This window comes from Phocoena phocoena, chromosome 10 (genome assembly GCF_963924675.1).
Source record: "Phocoena phocoena chromosome 10, mPhoPho1.1, whole genome shotgun sequence".
NCBI classification, from domain to species: Eukaryota; Metazoa; Chordata; class Mammalia; order Artiodactyla; family Phocoenidae; genus Phocoena; species Phocoena phocoena.
In genome coordinates, this window is record NC_089228.1 from 93,506,920 (window position 1) to 93,528,669 (window position 21,750).

General features: G+C 38.5%; 1 protein-coding gene across 1 annotated transcript in view; it reads left to right on the forward strand.

The window, feature by feature from the left end:
• Nucleotides 1-21,750, forward strand: part of DTNBP1 (dystrobrevin binding protein 1) — a 120,527-nt gene that overhangs the window by 52,586 nt on the left and 46,191 nt on the right. Inside the window, exon 7 of the mRNA XM_065885278.1 lies at nt 1,736-1,758. Within this exon, the coding sequence (XP_065741350.1) occupies nt 1,736-1,758 (23 nt within the window). The remainder of the gene's footprint in view (nt 1-1,735; nt 1,759-21,750) is intronic.

Here is a 21,750-nt window from a genome sequence, read left to right on the forward strand (position 1 = left end):
TCCTAAATACTGAACTGAGTGTTCCATCATCTTGTCCACCCCTTGGTAGCCTTAGGGGATTGCTCACACGAGGGCATCAATAAGAAGTAGAGGAAAAAAAAAAGTAGATTGAAGGTATCTCTTCAGGATATTCTCTTACAATACATGTTGCCTTTCCGCCAGGGCTATTTCGGCTTTCATCCCGTTATTGGAGTGTAAAGTAGGTTTTAGGCATGTTTACTTTGTACCTAGTTTTTTAAGAATGCAGCTGGGCTATTGGCTCAAGGGAAACAATTGCACTCTTTTTTTTTAAAATGATAGGATTGAAAATAACATTCTTTTTTCTTAATGAACTGTGGTGCTGGGGCAATATTATCATGAGTTGGTATTTTTAGGAAAAAAAGAGGGGTGAGATGACTATCTGATTTAAGAACCTTCACTTGGCTGTTACAAGAATATTGGCTTTTCAGTGGCACCTTGCCAGTTCCACCAGCCAGCTGTTCATTGTAGTCAACTGTTTTGGAGCGTGACGGGTATTGTAATTAGCAATGTGGAATACTGATTTGAGAATCTAAAATAGCTCTAGATTTTTAGTAAAACGTACATGCAAATAAAAGAAATATCTCATATTTTGAGTGGGATAACAAACCTTTACTAAATGAATTTGTCTCCTCAAAATTATTAGTACTGATAATGAGAAAAATATAATTACAAAATTATAAAGGAAAACCTGAAAAAAACTTGCTTTTGACTTCTTTGTCAAAAATGTTTTGTATTATGGGGACTTCCCTGGTGGCACAGTGGTTTAGAATCCACCTGCCAATGCAGGGGACACGGGTTCGAGCCCTAGTCCGGGAAGATTCCCACATGCCACGGAGCAACTAAGCCCGTGCGCCACAACTACTGAGCCTGCGCTCTAGAGCCTGCAAGCCATAACTGCTGAGCCTGCGTGCCACAATTACTGAAGCCCGCGTGCCTAGAGCCCATGCTGTGTAACAAGAGAAGCCACTGCAGTGAGAAGCCTGCACACCACAATGAAGAGTAACTCCCGCTCACCCCAGGTAGAGAAAGCTCATGCACAGCAACGAAGACCCAACACAGCCATAAATGAATGAATGAATGAATGAATGAATAAATAGATTTATTTTAAAAATGTTTTGTTATATGATTATTCATCTATCTTCCCTGGCTTTACACTTCCCCAGGAAACTTTGTGTTTCAGCATCGCTAATTGACACTGACAAAATTACAAACCAGAGGATTTCCTGGAGGCTTGGCCCTTTTGTGTCAGGATGACCTATGGACTTCAGTCCTTTGATATATGCTCCCCCCTTTCATTTAACAGGGGAAAACACTGCTCCTATTCTGGATGATTTTTAATTAAAGATTTAAAAAATCTGTTGTTTAGTATTTATCAGTGGAGGGAAAATTGTTAAGTGCTTTTATAAACTGATTCTTACATATACTAGATGGTTCCTAGCTGGCATTAAAATGCTGTATGTCTTCTTATAAGTATTTCAGTGTTTTAATAGTTTAAATTTTGGTAGAACTTTTTTGAGCCATTAATAGGGTAACAGCAGAAAAACTGAAAATAGTAGCTTTAGGCTAATTGTACTGGTAATTTCACTGAAGTATAATTGACACGTGAGCATCTAGAAATACCACTCTGGGCATTTGAAGTACTTAAAATTTTATAATCTAAGAGCAGTTTCCATTGGGAATAGATTAATAAATTTGTATCTTTTTTTTCCTACAGGAAGGAACTTGAAACCTTCAAAGGTAATTTTGTGTTTAATTCTTCACTTTAAAGTAGATGAGAGTTAATTGATGTCAGATGTTCTCTCTTGTTGATGATGAAAGAATGCATTCCTTTTTCTTTAAATCAGACAATTTACATCAGAAAAGTTTGCTTAATACTGTTTTCATAAATTTTATTTAATCACAGGTGGTTTTGATATTCTTTTTTAGCTGTAACACATGTACCAAGTGAGTTTCTGCTAATGACATTATAAGTAGTGTGTTAGGAGACACAGCGCTAACTTTGAGGTTGTTGAGAATCACAGTGTTTTGGGTTTTTTTTTTTAAACATTTATTTATTTATTATTTGGCTGTGCGGGGTCAGGTCTTAGTTGTGGCACACAGGATCTTGTGGACTCCTGTGCACACAGGAGTGCTGTGCACACACAGCAGTATGTGGACTCTTAGTTGTGGCGTGTGGGATCTAGTTCCCTGACCAGGGATTGAACCCTGGCCCCCCGCATTGGGAGCGCGGAGTCTTAGCCACGGGACCACCAGGGAAGTCCCAGAGAATCATAATTTAAAAAGATTCTGGTTTCTGTTGTGCTGAGCCTGGGCCACACGTAGAGGCTGTGGTGATAAAGGCAGAGAGGTGGCCCTGCAGTTGACCCAGAGTCACATGAACGTCCTGCGAGGTTTTCAGTGCTGGGTCATGCTCTGCCACCATCTTGTAACTTTGGATACATATCTTTATCTTTTTCAGCCTTAGTTTCTCAATCTGTAAAATTACAAGCTTTGATGAACTATATTCTGAGATACTAAAAGTGCCCAGCATTGCTTTTTAATTTTAGGGAACTGTTGCAGGTGGGCACTGAAGAATAATTCTTGGTCACGTTGACCCTTACTGGTTATGGGGAAACACTTGTGAAAAATAGGGAAAACCACAAACTTTCCAACAGCCGAAAGCCCTTCCAGTTTGCCACTTTTCAATTACTCATTAGCAATTGAGTAGTGAAATTTTTCTCAGAGAATTTCAGTAACCAAGAAGACTTTGAATTATTGCTTATTATGTTTCATATATAAGCTAGTATTGACTTTTAGAGTTACTGGTTAAAGATTTTCCATATATGATTTACAGTTGAATTGTTCACGTGTATGATTTATTTGGATGTGTTAGAGAAAATAAGTAACCCGCAAGGTAAAAGGTATAAAGGCTTATTCCTACTATGACTATAATCAGACAGACTTGTTTTGGCTGAGTTTCTATTTGACTGACTAGTTATAGTAAATGATTAAGTTCATGGCCAGTTTGTTGAGGGCCATGTTCAATGATAATGTGATGTATTATCATGGCTACATCCTTATTCTTAATCAATTTGTGAACCACAACTCATGTACATTATTTTTCCTCACTGGTTTAAAATAAGATTTGAAACCCTCATAAAATATTATTGTCCCTCTCCTTCTTTTCTTTTAGTCTGCTAGCATCTTATGTTAGGAGAAGAAAAAAAGCAACTTAATATTAAAAGACAGGCAGGAACACAGATTATGCAAAATGTCAACTTTGCTTGCATCTCATTACTGAGGCTTTTTTTTTTTCTGTATGACAGTATTCACAGAAAAAGAGGAGACCAGCAGTTTGCAAAAGGTTAGATAGTGTTACATATTACCTGATAGAATAATTCAGTTTATGCTGAAATATCTTGTTTACACACACATCCCTAATTATGCACAATATTTAACAGCACATCCAACCCACCCACAGGCCAATTAAAGCTCTCAAATTTGAACAGACCCTAAGCTGATTATTGTATCATATCTAGTGTTTTAAAGAACTAATATTCATTGAAAAATTTTTCCTCTTGTTATTTTTTGATTTTATTTTTTTATACAGCAGGTTCTTATTAGTCATCCATTTTATACACATCAGTGTATACATGTCAATCCCAATTGCCCAGTTCATCACACCACCACCCCCACTCCCCCGTGGCTTTCCCCCCTTGGTGTCCATACGTTTGCTCTCTACATCTGTGTCTCAATTTCTAGCCTGCAAACCGGTTCATCTGTACCATTTTTATACGTTCCACATATATGCGTTAATATGCGATACTTGTTTTTCTCTGTCCAACGTACTTCACTCTGTATGACAGTCTCTGGGTCCACCCACGTCTCTACAAATGACCCAGTTTTGTTCCTTTTTATGGCTGAGTAATATTCCATTGTATATATGTACCACATCTTCTTTATCCATTCATCTGTCGGTGGACATTTAGGTTGCTTCCATGACCTGGCAATTGTAAATATTCCTGCAATGAACATTGGGGTGCATGTCTCTTTTTGAATTATGGTTTTCTCAGGGTATATGCCCAGTAGTGGGATTGCTGGATCATATGGTAATTCTACTATTAGTTTTTTAAGGAACCTCCATACTGTTCTCCATAGTGGCTGTATCAATTTACATTCCCACCAACAGTGCAAGAGGGTTCCCTTTTCTCCACACCCTCTCCAGCATTTGTTGTTTGTAGATTTTCTGATGATGCCCATTCTAACTGGTGTGAGGTGATACCTCACTGTGGTTTTGATTTGCATTTCTCTAATTATGAGTGATGTTGAGCAACGTTTCATGTGCTTCTTGGCCATCTGTATGTCTTCTTTGGAGAAATGTCTATTTAGGTCTTCTGCCCATTTTTGGATTGGGTTGTTTGTTTTTTTTGATACTGAGCTGCATGAGTTGTTTATATATTTTGGAGATTAATCCTTTGTTGATTCATTTGCAAATATTTTCTCCCATTCTGAGGGTTGTCTTTTTGTCTTGTTTATGGTTTCCTTTGCTGTGCAAAAGCTTTGAAGTTTCATTAGATCCCATCTGTTTATTTTTGTTTTTATTTCCATTACTCTAGGAAGTGGGTCAAAAAAGATCTTGCTGTGATTTATGTCAAAGAGTGTTCTTCCTATGTTTTCCTCTAAGAGTTTTATAGTGTCCGGTATTATATTTAGGTCTCTAATCCATTTTGAGTTTATTTTTATGTATGGTGTTAGGCAGTGTTCTAATTTCATTCTTTTACATGAAGCTGTCCAGTTTTCCCAGCATCACTTATTGAGGAGACTGTCTTTTCTCCATTGTACATCCTTGCCTCCTTTGTCATAGATTAGTTGACCGTAGGTGTGTGGGTTCCTCTCTGGGCTTTCTGTCTTGTTCCATTAATCTATATTTCTGTTTTTGTGCCCATACTATATTGCCTTGATTACTGTAAGGTTGTAGTATAGTCTGAAGTCAGAGCGTCTGATTCCTCCAGCTCCGTTTTTTTCCCTCAAGACTGCTTTGGCTATTCAGGGTCTTTTATGTCTCTATACAAATTTTAAGATTGTTTTGTTCTAGTTCCGTTAAAAATGCCATAGGGGTTTCCCTGGTGGCGCAGTGGTTAAGAATACACCTGCCAGTGCAGGGGACATGGGTTCGAGCCCTGGTCCAGGAAGATGCCACGTGCCGCGGAGCAACTAAACCTGTGCACCACGACTACTGAGCCTGTGCTCTAGAGCCCACGAGCCACAACTACTAAAGCCCGCACGCCTAGAGCCCATGCTCTGCAACAAGAGAAGCCACCGCAGTGAGAAGCCCGCTCACCGCAACCAGAGGAAGCCTGTGTACCGCAACGAAGACCCAGTGCAGCCAAAATAAATAAATAAATAAAATTTTTAAAATGCCATTGGTAGTTTGATAGGGATTGCATTGAATCTGTAGATTGCTTTGGGTAGTATAGTCATGTTCCAAATATTGATTCTTCCAATCCAAGAACATGGTCTATCTCTCCACCTTTTGGTATCATCTTTAATTTCTTTCATCATTGTCTTATAGTTTTCTGCATACAGGTCTTTTATTCTTTTTATTCTTTGCATATAGCTATTTTATTCTTTTTGTTGCAGTGGTAAATGGGAGTGTTTCCTTAGTTTCTCTTTCAGGTGTTTCATCATTAGTGTATAGGAGTGCAAGAGATTTCTGTGCATTAATTTTGTATCCTGCAACTTCACCAAATTCATTGATTACCTCTAGTAGTTTTCTGGTGACATCTTTAGGATTCTCTATGTATAGTATCATGTCATCTGCAAACAGTGTCAGTTTTACTTCTTTTCCAATTTGTATTCTTTTTATTTCTTTTTCTTCTCTGATTGCCATGGCTAGGACTTCCAAAACTATGTTGCATAATAGTAGTGAGAGTGGACATCCTTATCTTGTTCCTAATCTTAGAGGAAATGCTTTCACTTTCTCAACATTGAGAATGATGTTTGCTGTGGGTTTGTCATATATGGCCTTTATTATGTTGAGGTAGGTTCCCTCTATGCCCACTTTCTGGAGACTTTTTATCATAAATGGGTGTTGAATTTGCTCAAAAGCTTTTTCTGCATCTATTGAGATGATCATATTGTTTTTCTTCTTGTATTTGTTAATATTGGTGTATCACATTGATTGATTTGCGTATATTGAAGAATTCTTGCATCCCTGGGATAAATCCCACTTGATCATGGTGTATGATCCTTTTAATGTGTTGTTGGATTCTGTTTGCTAGTATTTTGTTGAGAATTTTTGCATCTATATTCATCAGTGATATTGGTCTGTAATTTTCTTTTTTTGTAGTATCTTTGTCTGGTTTTAGTATCAGGGTGATGGTGGCCTCATAGAATGAGTTTGGGAGTGTTCCTTCCTCTGCAATTTTTTGGAAGCATTTGAGAAAGATGGGTGTTAGCTCTTCTCTAAATGTTTGATAGAATTCACCTGTGAAGCCATCTGGTCCTGGACTGTTGTTTGTTGGAAGATTTTTTTTTTTGTGGTACGCAGGCCTCTCACTGTTGTGGCCTCTCCCGTTGTGGAGCACAGGCTCCGGACGCGCAGGCTCAGCAGCCATGGCTCATGGGTCCAGGTGCTCCGCAGCATGTGGGATCTTCCTGGACCGGGGCACAAACCCGCGTCCCCTGCATCGGCAGGCAGACTCTCACCCACTGCACCACCAGGGAAGCCCTGTTGGAAGATTTTTAATCACACTTTCAATTTCATTACTTGTGATTGGTCTGTTCATATTTTCTGTTTCTTCCTGGTTCATTCTTGGAAGGTTATACCTTTCTAAGAATTTGTCCATTTCTTCCAGGCTATCCATTTTATTGGCATAGAGTTGCTTGTAGTAGTCTCTTAGGATGCTTCGTGTTTCTGTGGTGTCTGTTATAACTTCTCCTTTTTCATTTCTAATTTTATTGATTTGAGGAGTTTATTGATTTTATATTCTCAAAGAACCAGCTTTTAGTTTTATTGATCTTTGCTATTGTTCTGTTTCTATTTCGTTTATTTCTGCTCTGATCTTGATGATTTCTTGCCTTCTGCTAACTGTGGGTTTTGTTTGTTCTTCTTTCTCTAGCCCCTTTAGGTGTAAGGTTAGATTGTTTATTTGAGATTTTTCTTGTTTCTTGAGGTAGGCTTGTATAGCAATAAACTTCCCTCTTAGAACGGCTTTTGCTGCCTCCCATAGGTTTTGGATCATCGTGTTTTCATTGTCATTTGTCTCTAGGTATTTTTTGATTTCCTCTTTGATTTCTTCAGTGATCTCTTGGTTATTTAATAATGTATTGTTTAGCCTTCATGTTTTTGTGTTTTTTACGTTTTTTTCCATGTCATTGATTTCTAATCTCATAGTGTTGTGGTCAGAAAAGATGCTTGGTATGATTTCAATTTTCTTAAATTTACTAAGCCTTGATTTGTGACCCCAGATGTGATCTATCCTGGAGAATGTTCCATGTGCACTTGAGAAGAAAGTGTAATCTGTTTTTGGATGCAATGTCCATAAATATCAATTAAATCTATCTGTTCTGTTATGTCATTTAAAGCTTGTGTTTCCTTATTAGTTTTCTCTTTGTATGATCTGTCCATTGGTGTAAGTGAGGTGTTAAAGTCCCCCACTGTTATTGTTTTACTGTCACTTTCCTGTTTTATAGCTGTTAGCAGTTGCCTTATGTATTGAGGTGCTCCTATGTTGGGTGCATATATATTTATAATTGTTTTATCTTCTTCTTGGATTGATCCCTTGATCATTATGTAGTGTCCTTTCTTGTCTCTTGTAACATTCTTTATTTTAAAGTCTGTTTTATCTGATATGAGTATTGCTACTCCAGCTTTCTTTTGATTTCCATTTGCATGGAATATCTTTTTCCATCCCCTAACTTTCAGTCTGTATGTGTCCCTATGTCTGCAGTCAGACTCTTGTAGACAGCATATTATATGGGTCTTGTTTCTGTATCCATTCAAGCCTGTGTCTTTTGGTTGGAGCATTTAATCCGTTCACGTTTAAGGTAATTATTGATATGTATGTTCCTATTACCATTTTCTTAATTGTTTTGGGTTTGTTTTTGTAGGTCCTTTTCTTCTCTTGTGTTTCCCACTTAGAGAAGTTCCTTTAGCATTTGTTGTAGAGCTGGTTTGGTGGTGCTGAATTCTCTTAGCTTTTGCTTGTCTGTAAAGCTTTTGATTTCTCCATCTAATCTGAATCAGATCCTTGCCAGGTAGAGTAATCTTGGTTGTAGATTCTTCCCTTTCATCACTTTAAGTATATCATGCCACTCCCTTCTGGCTTGTAGTTTCTGCTGAGAAATCAGCTGTTAACCTTATGGGAGTTCCCTTGTATGTTATTTGTCGTTCTTCCCTTGCTGCTTTCAATACTTTTTCTTTGTCTTTAATTTTTGCCAATTTGATTACTATGTGTCTCGGCGTGTTTCTCCTTGTGTTTATCCTGTATGGGACTCTCTGCACTTCCTGGACTTGGGTGGCTATTTCCTTTCCCATGTTAGGGAAGTTTTCGACTATAGTCTCTTCAAATATTTTCTCTGGTCCTTTCACTCTCTCTTCTCCTTCTGGGACCTCTATAATGCGAATGTTGTTGCGTTTAATGTTGTCCCAGAAGTTTCTTAAGCTGTCTTCATTTCTTTTCATTCTTTTTTCTTTATTCTGTTCTGCAGCAGTGAATTCCACCATTCTGTGTTCCAGGTCACTTATCCGTTCTTCTGCCTCAGTTATTCTGCTGTTGATTCCTTCTAGTGTATTTTTCATTTCAGTTATTGTATTGTTCATCTCTGTTTGTTCTTTAATTCTTCTAGGTCTTTGTTAAACATTTCTTGCATCTTCTCGATCTTTGCCTCCATTCTTTTTCCGAGGTCCTGAATCATCTTCACTATCATTATTCTGAATTCTTTTTCTGGAAGGTTGCCTATCTCTACTTCATTTAGTTGTTTTTCTGGGGTTTTATCTTGTTCCTTCATCTGGTACATAGCCGTCTGCCTTTTCATCTTGCCTGTCTTTCTGTGAATGTGGTTTTTGTTCCACAGGCTGCAGGATTGTAGTTCTTCTTGCTTCTGCTGTCTGCCCTCTGGTGGATGAGGCTATCTAAGAGGCTTAAGCAAGTTTCCTGATCGGAGGGACTGGTGGTGGGTAGAGCTAGGTGTTGCTCTGGTGGGCAGAGCTTAGTAAATCTTTAATCTGCTTGTCTGCTGATGGGTGGGGCTGGGTTCCCTTTCTGTTGGTTGGTTGGCCTAAGGCGACCCAACACTGGAGCCTACCCGGGTTGTTTGGTGAGGCTAATGGCAGACTCAGGGAGGGCTCACGCCAAGGAGTACCTCCCAGAACTTCCGCTGCCAGTGTCCTTGTCCTCACGGTGAGACACAGCCACCCCTGCCTCTGCAGGAGACCCTCCAACACTAGCAGGTAGGTCTGGTTCAGTCTCCTATGGGGTCACTGCTCCTTCCCCTGGGTTCCGATGCACATGCTACTTTGTGTGTGCCCTCCAAGAGTGAAGTCTCTGTTTCCCCCAGTCCTGTTGAAGTCCTGCAGTCAAATCCCGCTAGACTTCAAAGTCTGATTCTCTAGGAATGCCTCCTCCCGTTATCAGACCTGCGGGTTGGGAAGCCTGACATGGGGCTCAGAACCTTTACTCCAGTGGGTGTACTTCTGTGGTATAAGTGTTCTCCAGTTTGTGAGTCACTCACCAAGCAGTTATGGGATTTTCTTGTGATTGTGCCGCTCCTACCATCTCATTGTGGCTTCTCCTTCGTCTTTGGATGTGGGATATCTTTTTTGGTGAGTTCCAGTGTCTTCCTGTCGATGATTGTTCAGCAGTTAGTTGTGATTCTGGTGTTCTCACGAGAGGGAATGAGAGCACATCCTTCTACTCTGCCATCTTGAACCAAGCTCTGCCTTTTGAGTGTTTTGCTAATATTTCAAAAGCGTGAATAGCATCTAACAAGAAAAGGAGAAATATAACTGCTCTTCCAAGACATTAGTGGAGGAAAAAAATTCATTCAAACATATTATAACAATTGCTTATTTTTTGAACATTGCTTTTGCCTTTCTTTTTCCTTTATATGTTGCAGGAAAACAAAAGGTTTTACTTCCTCCAATTGTTTTATTCTACTTGTAGTTATATTTAGAAGGTTCTTGCTAAGTTGGGGAAGAGCTAACTTTGGGGGACAAAAAGGGAAAATTAGTAACCCTCAAAGTTAGTAACGTAGAACAGTATGATCCACTGAGTTCTGGGTTCTTCCTTCTGTACTCCATTGAGGTTAATGAGTTAAGTTCACCTTGCACTTGTGAAATACTTAACAACTCTCTACAGCATTATTGAAACTAATTGTTTATTATTTGTTTTTTAAAATATTGGCAACAGGAAGGTTTTCTCTGTTCCCCCAAATACTGCATTCATTTAAACTCTTTAGTGATAGTCGCTTGAATATTATTACAATATAAAAAGGTGGGTAGGATCTTAAATGTCTTAATTTTTTTATTTTCAGCGGGGAAGGAAACCCATCATTGTAACTACATGTAGAGTAAGTAAGTTTTTCACAGTGCTTAAAGACATAGGAAATTGACCACAAATAGATGTGTCTGTTATTTAGGGATTTTCATCATTTTTCCAGTTTAATTTTTAAAATAGATTGTCATTTCATATATGAATCTTAATCACTCTTAAGTATAAGTCTAGAAATATCGTGGCACTGAAAAGAGTAGAGATGAGGACATCTAGGCTTGGTTACTGTTCTTATCTCCATAACATTCCCGACTTAACATGGCTTTAATATGCGAACTTGTTCTTTTTCTTTCACTTATGTGCCTTACCAAATTAACTGTCACTCTCCTTTTTCTCTGTAAAACACACTGACTGATACCACAGCGGGCTGAATGCTCGTGGCTGATAGGCTACTCGCCAGTACAACCAAATACTTTCATTTCTACCCAGAGTGAATTGTTTGTTCCCAAATTCATTTACCCTCGTTATTGTAATGTGCAGTGTTTTGGGTTTTTTTAAATTTTAGCTTTACTGGAGTATAGTTAACTTACAGTATTGTGTTTGTTTCTGGGGTATAGCAAGATAATTCAGTTTTACGCATACATATTTTCATTCATTTTTAGATTCTTTTCTCATGTAAGTTATCACAGAATATTGAGTAGAGTTCCCTGTGTTATACAGCAGGTCCTTGTTGGTCACCTATCTTATGTATAGTAGTGTGTGTATGTTCATCCCAAGCTCCTGATTTATCCTCCCTCCCCACCCCTCCATGTTTCCCCTTTGGTAACCATAAGTTTGTTTTCAATATCTGTAAGTCTGTTTTGTAAATGAGTTCATTTGTATCATTTTTAAAATTAGATTCCACATATGAGTGATATCATATGATATTTGTCTTTTTCTGTCTGACTTACTTTACTTAGTATGATAATCTCTAGGTCCATCCATGTTGCTGCTAATGGCATTATTTCATTTTTTATGGCTGAGTAATATTCCACTGTATATATGTACCACATCATTTTTATCCACTCCTCTGTTGATGGACATTTAGGTGGCTTCCATGTCTTGGCTATTGTAAATAGTGCTGCAGTGAACACTGGGGTGCACGTGTCTTTTCAGATTATGGTTTTCTCTGGGTATATGCCCAGGAGTGGGATTGCTGGATCGTATGGTAGTTCTATTTTTAGTTTTTTAGGCAACCTCCATACTGTTTTCCATAGTGGTTGTACCAATTTACATTCCCACCAAGAGTGTAGGAGGGTTCCCTTTTCTCCACACTCTTAATATGCAGTTTAATTAAATATCAGATAAAATGATGAAACCTCATCATTAAGGAGAACTGTTTGTAAGAAAATTAAGTAGACTGCTTTGGAAGACTTAATATAGGTAAATAGCTTTTAAAAATTGCTACAAAATGTATAATTAGGAATTAGAAAAGACTTGGGGGAAAATAATAAATATTCTGAAAGGTTCTATGTACAGATTGCTTCACAGATCTTAAATTCCTGCTCTGATTTTAAAAATAGGCTGGAAATTTTACCCAGTGCAGTATAGGTGGCTTATACAAGGATTTTTTCAACAAGTTGACCTATACCCAAAGAATTCAGGGGGAAAAGTATGGTTATATTTTAAATTAAAGTGGTTTTTAATGGATAGCTATATTAACTGCCTTTTGAAAAATTAAATGACCAACATGGGATCCAGTTGTATCATATAAGAGGACATCCAGTGTAATCTCCTCCTCAATACAGCATTACCCAACCATGTCAGAAATGTGACTGACAGTGTGAAAACATGCCAGGATTTAGGGGTTATCACTATCACAGTGGGTAGATCATCATGAGAGTATGTGGGGAAAGGCAGTTAAGACCAGCCTGATAGAGTGTGATCACATTTAAGGCTTAACTCTGGGAAGTGGAGCCAATGAAGGAGACAGGGCCAGAGTGGTCATTGAAACTGGAGGAAGACCAAGACAATTCAGTGACAGGAAGTCCAGAGAGGAGAAAGTTTAAACTAGAAGTGGTTATCAGTGCTATAAGTAATGCAAAAAAGTTGAGCAGAATGGGGATGAATAGACAACTGGTGACCTGACAGAGCTGTTTGTAAAGGGAGAATCCAGATTGTAAATCAGAAGTACACAAGAAATTAGGAAAGAGATGAAAAGGTCACTTGAGATAGAATCAGGATCAAGGTCAGGGGAGAAGGTGAAGTTGAAGATGTTAAGGAGTTGATTAAGATCTAGAGAAGATGGGAAAAAAGATCCAGATAGATTATCCTTGTAGAGGATCTAGGACATCTCTTTCTCTGAGACCTTAGAGGAGGAAAGGCTGGCAGGTAATACAGGAAAAAGAATCTGTGTATGGAGGTAGTCTGAATTTGCAAGGCTAGGCTCAGAAGTAGAAATATAAACCAAAGCAAATATGCTTTGGTTAACACAAAGCTGGGAGTTAAAGAGTATATATGGTGGATCAGCAGATCATGGTAATCTTGGGTGCTAATGAGATCATGATTAAAATGATTGGCCATGGAATTCAGCCCAGAAAGGAGAGGCCTGATGAGACCAGTAAAATAAGCCAGATACAAGGTACTGGGCATGGCGTATGCCCTAAAGGTAAAAAACACTTTGGTTGTTGAGGTGGATTTTGTGGTCAAAGAAGGAATTTCAGTTTGAGATCTTTGAGGTGGAACAGTTCCCAGTGATAATCATGGCTAAATTTGTGTTAAAAAGAAGAAATAAAATTAACGAGATTGTCTGAATTGGAGAATTCTGAGACCATTAGGAGGCTCACTTGTTTGGATGACTTGGGTATGGATTATGTGTACTGTTGGCTTGGCAGCCGTAGCATGTCACAAATTTGGATTTAATAGATAGATGGTAAACTTGGGTAGAATGTGTTGGTTCAACTCAAAGAGTTAGCTTAACATGTAAGACAAAACTCTTCAGCTGCCATTTGGTAATATTTAGGTAATGGAGACTCAGGTTGGGTAAGACAGCTGTCCTCTGTCCTCTGTCCTCAAGGAGCTAAAAGCACTGTGGCAAAGCTTATAGGATAGAAAGGCAAATATATAATTTTAATATAATGTAAAAAGTATTAAAATAAAAATAAGCACACTAAGGCAGGAGTAATGAACTATTTAGAGAGAGGCACTTGAGTGCTTGAGATGTTTATTTTATTTCAAGAATACAGGTTAAGGGGGAGACCTTCATGATGGTGGAGGAGTAAGACGTGGAGATCACCTGCCTCCCCACAAATACATCAAAAATATATCTACATGTGGAACAACTCATACAGAACACCTATTGAATGCTGGCAGAAGAACTCAGACTTCACAAAAGACAACAGAGGGTAACCTAACATGCAGAGGTGGGGCCAAATCCAAAGCTGAACCCTGGGAGCTGTGCGAACAAAGAAGAGAAAGGGAAATCTCTCCCAGCAGCCTCAGGAGCAGCAGATTAAATCTCCACAATCAACTTGATGTACCCTGCATCTGTGGAATACCTGAATAGAGAATGACTCAACCCAAAATTGAGGTGGCGGACTTTGGGAGCAACTGTAGACTTGGGTTTCCTTTCTGCATCTAATTTGTTTCTGGCTTTATGTTTATCTCAGTTTAGTATTTAGAGCTTATTATCATTGGTAGATTTGTTTATTGATTTGGTTGCTCTCTTCCTTTTTATATATATATATATATATATATATATATATATATATTTATTTATTTATTTCCTTTATCTCTTTTTGTGATTGTGTATATGTATGCTTTGTGTGACTTTTGTCTGTGTAGGTTTGCTTTTCCCATTTGTCCTAAGGTTCTGTCTGTCTGGGGTTTTTTTGGTTTCTTTTTTTGGCTTTTTAGTAGAGTTTTTAGTACTTGTTATCATTGGTGGACTTGTTTATTGGTTTGGTTGTTCTTTCTTTTTTTTTATTACTTTTTAAAATTTTAATAATATATTTTTTAATAACTATTTTTTTTTCTTTTTCTTATTTTATTTTATTTTTCTCCCTTTTCTCCTGAGCCGTGTGGCTGACAGGGTCTTAGTGCTCCGGCCAGGTGTCAGGCCTGAGCCTCTGAGGTGGGAGAGCCGAGTTCAGGACACTGGTCCACCAGAAACCTCCTGGCCCCATGTAATATCAATTAGCGAGAGCTCTCCCAGAGTTCTCCATCTCAATGCTAAGACCCAGATCCACTCAACGACCAGCAAGCTCCAATACTGGCCACCCCATGCCAAACAACGAGCAAGACAGGAGCACAGCCCCACCCATTAATGGAGAGGCTGCCTAAAATCATAATAAGGTCACAGACGCCCCAAAACACACCACCAGACGTGGACCTGCCCACCAGAAAGACAAGATACAGCCTCATCCATCAGAACACAGCCACCAGTCCCCTCCACCAGGAAGCCTACACAACCCACTGAAACAACCTTACCCACTGGGGGCAGACACCAAAAACCATGGGAACTACAAACCTGCAGCCTACAAAAAGGAGACCGCAAACACAGTAAGTTAAGCAAAATGAGAAGACAGAGAAATACACAGCAGATGAAGGAGCAAGGCAAAAACCCACCAGACCTAACAAATGAAGAGGAAATAGGCAGTCTGCCTGAAAAAGAATTCAGAGTAATGATAGTAAAGATGATCCAAAATCTTGGAAATAGAATGGAGAAAATACAAGAAACGTTTAACAAGGACCTAGAAGGACTAAAGAGCAAACAAACAATGCTGAACAACACAATTAATGAAATTAAAAATTCTCTAGAAGGAATCGATAGCAGAATAACTGAGGCAGAAGAACAGATAAGTGACCTGGAAGGTAAAATAGTGGAAATAACTACTGCAGAGCAGAATAAAGAAAAAAGAATGAAAAGAATTGAGGACAGTCTCAGAGACCTCTGGGGCAATATTAAATGCACCAACTTTTGAATTATAGGGGTCCCAGAAGAAGAAGAGAAATAGAAATGGAGTGAGAAAATATTTGAAGAGATTATAGTTGAAAACTTCCCTAATATGGGAAAGGAAATAGTCAATCAAGTCCAGGAAGCCCAGAGAGTCCCATACAGGATAAATCCAAGGAGAAACACACTAAGACACATATTAATCAAACTATCAAAAATTTAATACAAAGAAAAAATATTAAAAGAAGCAAGGGAAAAGCAACAAATAACATACAAGGGAATCCCCATAAGGTTAACAGCTGATCTTTCAGCAGGGACTCTGCAAGCCAGAAGGGTGTGGCAGGACATATTTAAAGTGATGAAAGGGAAAAACCTACAACCAAGATAACCGAGCCAAGGATCTCATTCAGATTCGATGGAGAAATTAAAACCTTTACAGACAAGCAAAAGTTAAGAGAATTCAGCACCACCAAACCAGCTTTACAACAAATGCTAAAGGAACTTCTCTAGGCAGGAAACACAAGAGAAGGAAAAGGCCTACAATAACAAACCCAAAACAATTAAGAAAACGATAATAGGAACATACATGTTGATAACTACCTTAAATGTAAATGGATTAAATGCTCCAACCAAAAGACATAGAGTGGCTGAATGGATACAAAAACAAGACCTGTATATATGCTGTCTACAAAAGGCCCACTTCAGATGTAGGGACACATACAGACTGAAAGTGAGGGGATGGTAAAAGATATTCCATGCAAATGGAAATCAGAAGAAAGCTGGAGTAGCAATTCTCATATCAGACAAAACAGACTTTAAAATTAAGACTATTACAAGACACAGAGAAAGACACTACATAATGATCAAGGGATCAATCCAAGAAAAAGATATAACAGTTGTAAATAGTTATGCACCCAACACAGGAGCACCTCAATACATAAGGCAAATGCTAGCAGCCATAAAAGGGGAAATTGACAGTAACACAATCATAGTAGAGGACTTTAACACCCTACTTTCACCAATGGGCAGATCATCCAAAATGAAAATAAGTAAGGAAACACAAGCTTTAAATGATACATTAAACAAGATGGACTTAATTGATACTTATAGGACAGTCCATCCAAAAACAACAGAATACACTTTCTTCTCAAGTGCTCATGGGACATTCTCCAGGATATATCATATCTGGGGTCACAAATCAAGCCTTACTAAATTTAAGAAAATTGAAATCATATCAAGTATCTTTTCCAACTACAACACTATGAGACTAGATATCAATTACAGGAAAAAATCTGTAACGAAACACAAACACATGGAGGCTAAACAATACACTACTAAATAACCAAGAGACCACTGAAGAAATCAAAGAGGAAATAAAAAAATACCTAGAAACAGGGCTTCCCTGCTGGCACAGTGGTTGAGAGTCCACCTGTCGATGCAGGGGACACGGGTTCGTGCCCCAGTCTGGGAGGATCCCACATGTCGCAGAGCGGTTGGGCCCGTGAGCCATGGCCTCTGAGCCTGTGCGTCTGGAGCCTGTGCTCCACAACGGGAGAGGCCAAAACAGTGAGAGGCCTGCATACCGCAAAAAAAAAAAAAAACCTAGAAACAAATGACAATGAAAACACAACGACCCAAAATCTGTGGGATGCAGCAAAAGCGGTTCTAAGAGGGAAGTTTATAGCAATACAATCCTAACTCAAGAAACAAGAAACATCTCAAATAAACAACCTAACCTTACACCTAAAGCAATTAGAGAAGGAGGAAGAAAAAAAACTCAGAGTTAGCAGAAGGGACGTAATCATAAAGGTCAGATCAGAAATAAATGAAAAAGAAATGAAGGAAATGATAGCAAAGATCAATAAAACTAAAAACTGGTTCTTTGAGAAGATAAACAAAAAAGATAAACCATTAGCCAGACTCATCAAGAAAATAAGGGAGAAGATTCAAATCAATAGAATTAGAAATGAAAAAGGAGAAGTAACAAGTGACACTGCAGAAATACAAAGGATCATGAGAGATTACTACAAGCAACTATATGCCAATAAAATGGACAACCTGGAAGAAATGGACAAATTCTTGGAAAAGCACAACTTTCCGAGACTGAAACAGGAAGAAATAGAAAATATAAACAGACCAATCACAAGCACTGAAATTGAAACTGATTAAAAATCTTCCAACAAACAAAAGCCCAGGACCAGATGGCTTCACAGGCGAATTCTATGAAACTCTGAGAGAAGAGTTAACACCTATCCTTCTCAAGCTCTTCCAAAATATAGCAGAGGGAGGAACACTCCCACATTCATTCTACGAGGCCACCATCACCCTGATACCAAAACCAGACAAAGATGACGCAAACATAGAAAACTGCAGGCCAATATCACTGATGAACATAGTTGCAAAACTCCTCAGCAAATTGCTAGCAAACAGAATCCAACAGCACATTAAAAGGATCATACACCATAATCAAGTGGGGTTTATCCCAGGAATGCAAGGATTCTTCAATATATGCAAATCAATCAATGTGATACACCATATTAACAAATTGAAGGAGAAAAACCATATGATCATCTCAGTAGATGCCGAAAAAGCTTTTCACAAAATTCAACACCCGTTTATGATAAAAACCCTCCAGAAAGTAGGCATAGAGGGAACTTACCTCCACATAACAAAGGTCATGTATGACAAACCCACAGCCAACATCTTTCTCAATGGTGAAAAACTGAAACCATTTCCACTAAGATCAGGAACAGGACAAGGTTGCCCACTCTCACCACTGTTATTTGACATAGTTTTGGAAGTTTTAGCCACAGCAATCAGAGAAGAAAAAGAAATACAAATTGAAAAAGAAGTAAAACTGTCACTGCAGATGACATACTATATGTAGAGAATGCTAAAGATGCTACCAGAAAACTACTAGAGCTAATCAATGAACTTGTTAAAGTAACAGGATACAAAATTAATGCACAGAAGTCTTCTGCATTCCTATACACTAATGATGAAAAATCTGAAAGAGAAATTAAAGAAACACTCCCATTTACTACTGCAATAAAAAGAATAAAATACCTAGGAATAAACCTACCTAGGGAAACAAAAGACCTGTATGCAAAAAACTGTAAGACACTGATGAAAGAAATTAAAGATGATAGAAACAGATGGAGAGATATACCATGTTCTTGGATTGGAAGAATCAACATTGTGAAAATGACTATACTACCCAAAACAATCTATAGATTCAGTGCAATCCCTGTCAAACTACCAATGGCATTTTTCACAGAACTAGAACAAAAAATCTCACAATTTTTATGGAAACACAAAAGACCCCGAACAGCCAGAGCAATCTTGAGAAAGAAACACAGAGGTGGAAGAATCGTGCTCCCTGACTTCAGACTATACTACAAAGCTGCAGTAATCAAGACAGTATGGTACTGGCACAGAAATAGAAATATAGATCAATGGAACAGGGTAGAAAGCCCAGAGATAAACCCACGCATTATGGTCACCTTGTCTTTGACAAAGGAGGCAAGGATATACAATGGAGAAAAGACAGCCTCTTCAGTAAGTGATGCTGGGAAAATTGGACAGCTACATGTAAAAGAATGAAATTAGAACACTTCCTAACACCATACACAAGAATAAACTCAAAATGGGTTAAAGGCCTAAATGTAAGGCCAGACACTGTAAAACTCTGAGAGGAAAACATAGGAAGAACACTCTATGACGTACATCACAGCAAGATCCTTTTTGACCCACCTCCTAGAGAAATGGAAATAAAAATAAAAATAAACAAATGGGACCTAATGAAACTTCAAGCTTTTGCACAGCAAAAGAAACCATAAACAAGACAATAAGACAACCCTCAGAATGGGAGAAAATATTTGCAAACGAAGCAACTGACAAAGGATTAATCTCCAAAATGTACAAGCAGCTCATGTAGTTCAATATCAAAAAGCAAACAACCCAATCCAAAAATGGGCATAAGACCTAAATTGACATTTCTCGGAAGAAGATATACAGATTCCCAACAAACACGTGAAAGGATGTTCAACATCACTAATCATTAGGGAAATGCAAATCAGAACTACAATGAGGTATCACCTCACACCGGTCAGAATGGCCATTATCAAAAAATCTACAAACAGTAAATGCTGGAGAGGGTGTGGAGAAAAGGGAATGCTCTTGCATTGTTGGTGGTTATGTAAATTGATACAGTCACTATGGAGAACAGTATGGAGGTTCCTTATAAAACTCAAAATAGAACTACCATATGACCCAGCAATTCCACTACTGGCCATATACCCTGAGAAAACCATAATTCAAAAAGAGTCATGTACCACAGTGTTCATTGCAGCACTATTTACAATAGCCAGGACATGGAAGCAACCTAAGTGTCCATCAACAGCTGAATGGTTAAGAAGTTGTGGCACATATATACAATGGAATTGTAGCCATAAAAAGAAACGAAATTGAGTTATTTGTAGTGAGGTGGATGGACCTAGAGTCTGTCATACAGAGTGAAGTAAGTCAGAAAGAGAAAAACAAATACCATATGCTAACACATATATATGGAATGTTAAAAAGAAAAAAAATATTCTAAAGAACCTAGGGGCAGGACAGGAATAGAGACACAGACATAGAGAATGGACTTGAGGACATGGGGAGGGGGAAGGGTAAGCTGGGACAAAGTGAGAGAGTGGCATGGACATATATACACTACCAAATGTAAAATAGATAGCTAGTGGGAAGCAGCCCACAGGGAGATCAACTCAGTGCTTTGTGTCCACCTAGAGGGTTGGGAGGGAGACGCCAGAGGGAGAGGATATGGGGATATATGTATATGTATATGTGTAGCTGATTCACTTTGTTATACAGCAGAAACTAACACACCATTGTAAAGCAATTATGCTCCAATAAAGATATTTTTTAAAAAAGGAATACAAGTTAAAATTTACCTTCTTGTTCAATGAGATGACTACGAACAATTAGTGCCGAAGCATATGATGTGTGGGTGAAGTAGTGAGGGCTGAAGTTGAGGTGTAGGCAGGGAACACGTGCCACACAGCTTACATGTCATGCAAAGGAGGTTAGGCTTTTTCCTTTGGACCAGTGGTCTGCAAAGAGGCAAGTGAGTATGCAGTGTAATAGTTGTGGAGAAGAAAACTGGAACTTACATTTCTTTCTTTTTTATGTCATCCTTTTAAGTTTTGTGTACATTCTATAATAAACTAATACAGGGATTGATGTATATGTTATATAAATATACACATTTGGGGTGCATGTTAAAAGCTTTTGTTCATGGCGGGACTGCATGGTCCGAAGAGCCCAGCAGTCACTGTTGTAACTAAGAGAGCCAGGTAGGGGTTTTAATTAGGGTAGCAGGATCTGACTTGCACTGCAGAGCACGTTTTCTGGGATCATATGGAAGATAAATTGGAAGACAGCAGGTCTAGAGCAAAAGGGGTTAGTTGAGAAACTGTTAAACATACTTGAATGAAGGCAGTTGTAGAATGGAGAGAAAGACCCAGATTCAAGAATCTAAGTGGGTAGAACAAAAAGAATTTCATGATTGTTGTGAGGAGTCTAGGATGACTGGAATTCTGGCTAGGACATGTGGGTAGATAGATTTTTCACTTACCAGGATATGTAATAAAGGCAGAAGAGCAGATTTGGGAGGGAACCATAGTGAATTCTGTTGGCTTTTTGGGGAGGAGGTAAAAGCATCAGTTTATTAATTACTGCAGGCAAGTTCCCAGTAATCCCACAAAAGTGCAAAACTTTTTGGTATCTGATAGAGAAATGCTTTTTTAAAACACTTTTATTGAGGTTTGATTTGTTTCATTTATTTTTAAGTGTACAAGTCAATGATTTTCAGTAAATGTATAAAGTTGTGCAACCATCATCACAATCCAGTTTTAGAACATTTTCGTCACCCACAACCATTCCTTTCTGCCCCCTTGCATTCAGTACCGTTTTGTATTCCCAGCCACAGGCAGTCATTAAGCAGTTTCTGTCTCTACAGATTTTCCTTTCCTGGACCTTTCATATAAATGCAGTCATACAATATATAGTGTTTTTGCTTCCGGATTCTTTCACTCATGTTAAATTTTTGAAGTTCATGCATGTTTTAGTATATATCAGTAGACTGTTTTTCTTCTATTGCTGAATTAATATCTCATTGTATATGGGCTTCCCTGGTGGCGCAGTGGTTAAGAATCCGCCTGCCCATGCAGGGGACATGGGTTCAAGCCCTGGCCCTGGAAGACCCCACGTGCCGCGGAGCAACTAAGCCCGTGCGCCACAACTACTGAGCCTGCGCTCTAGAGC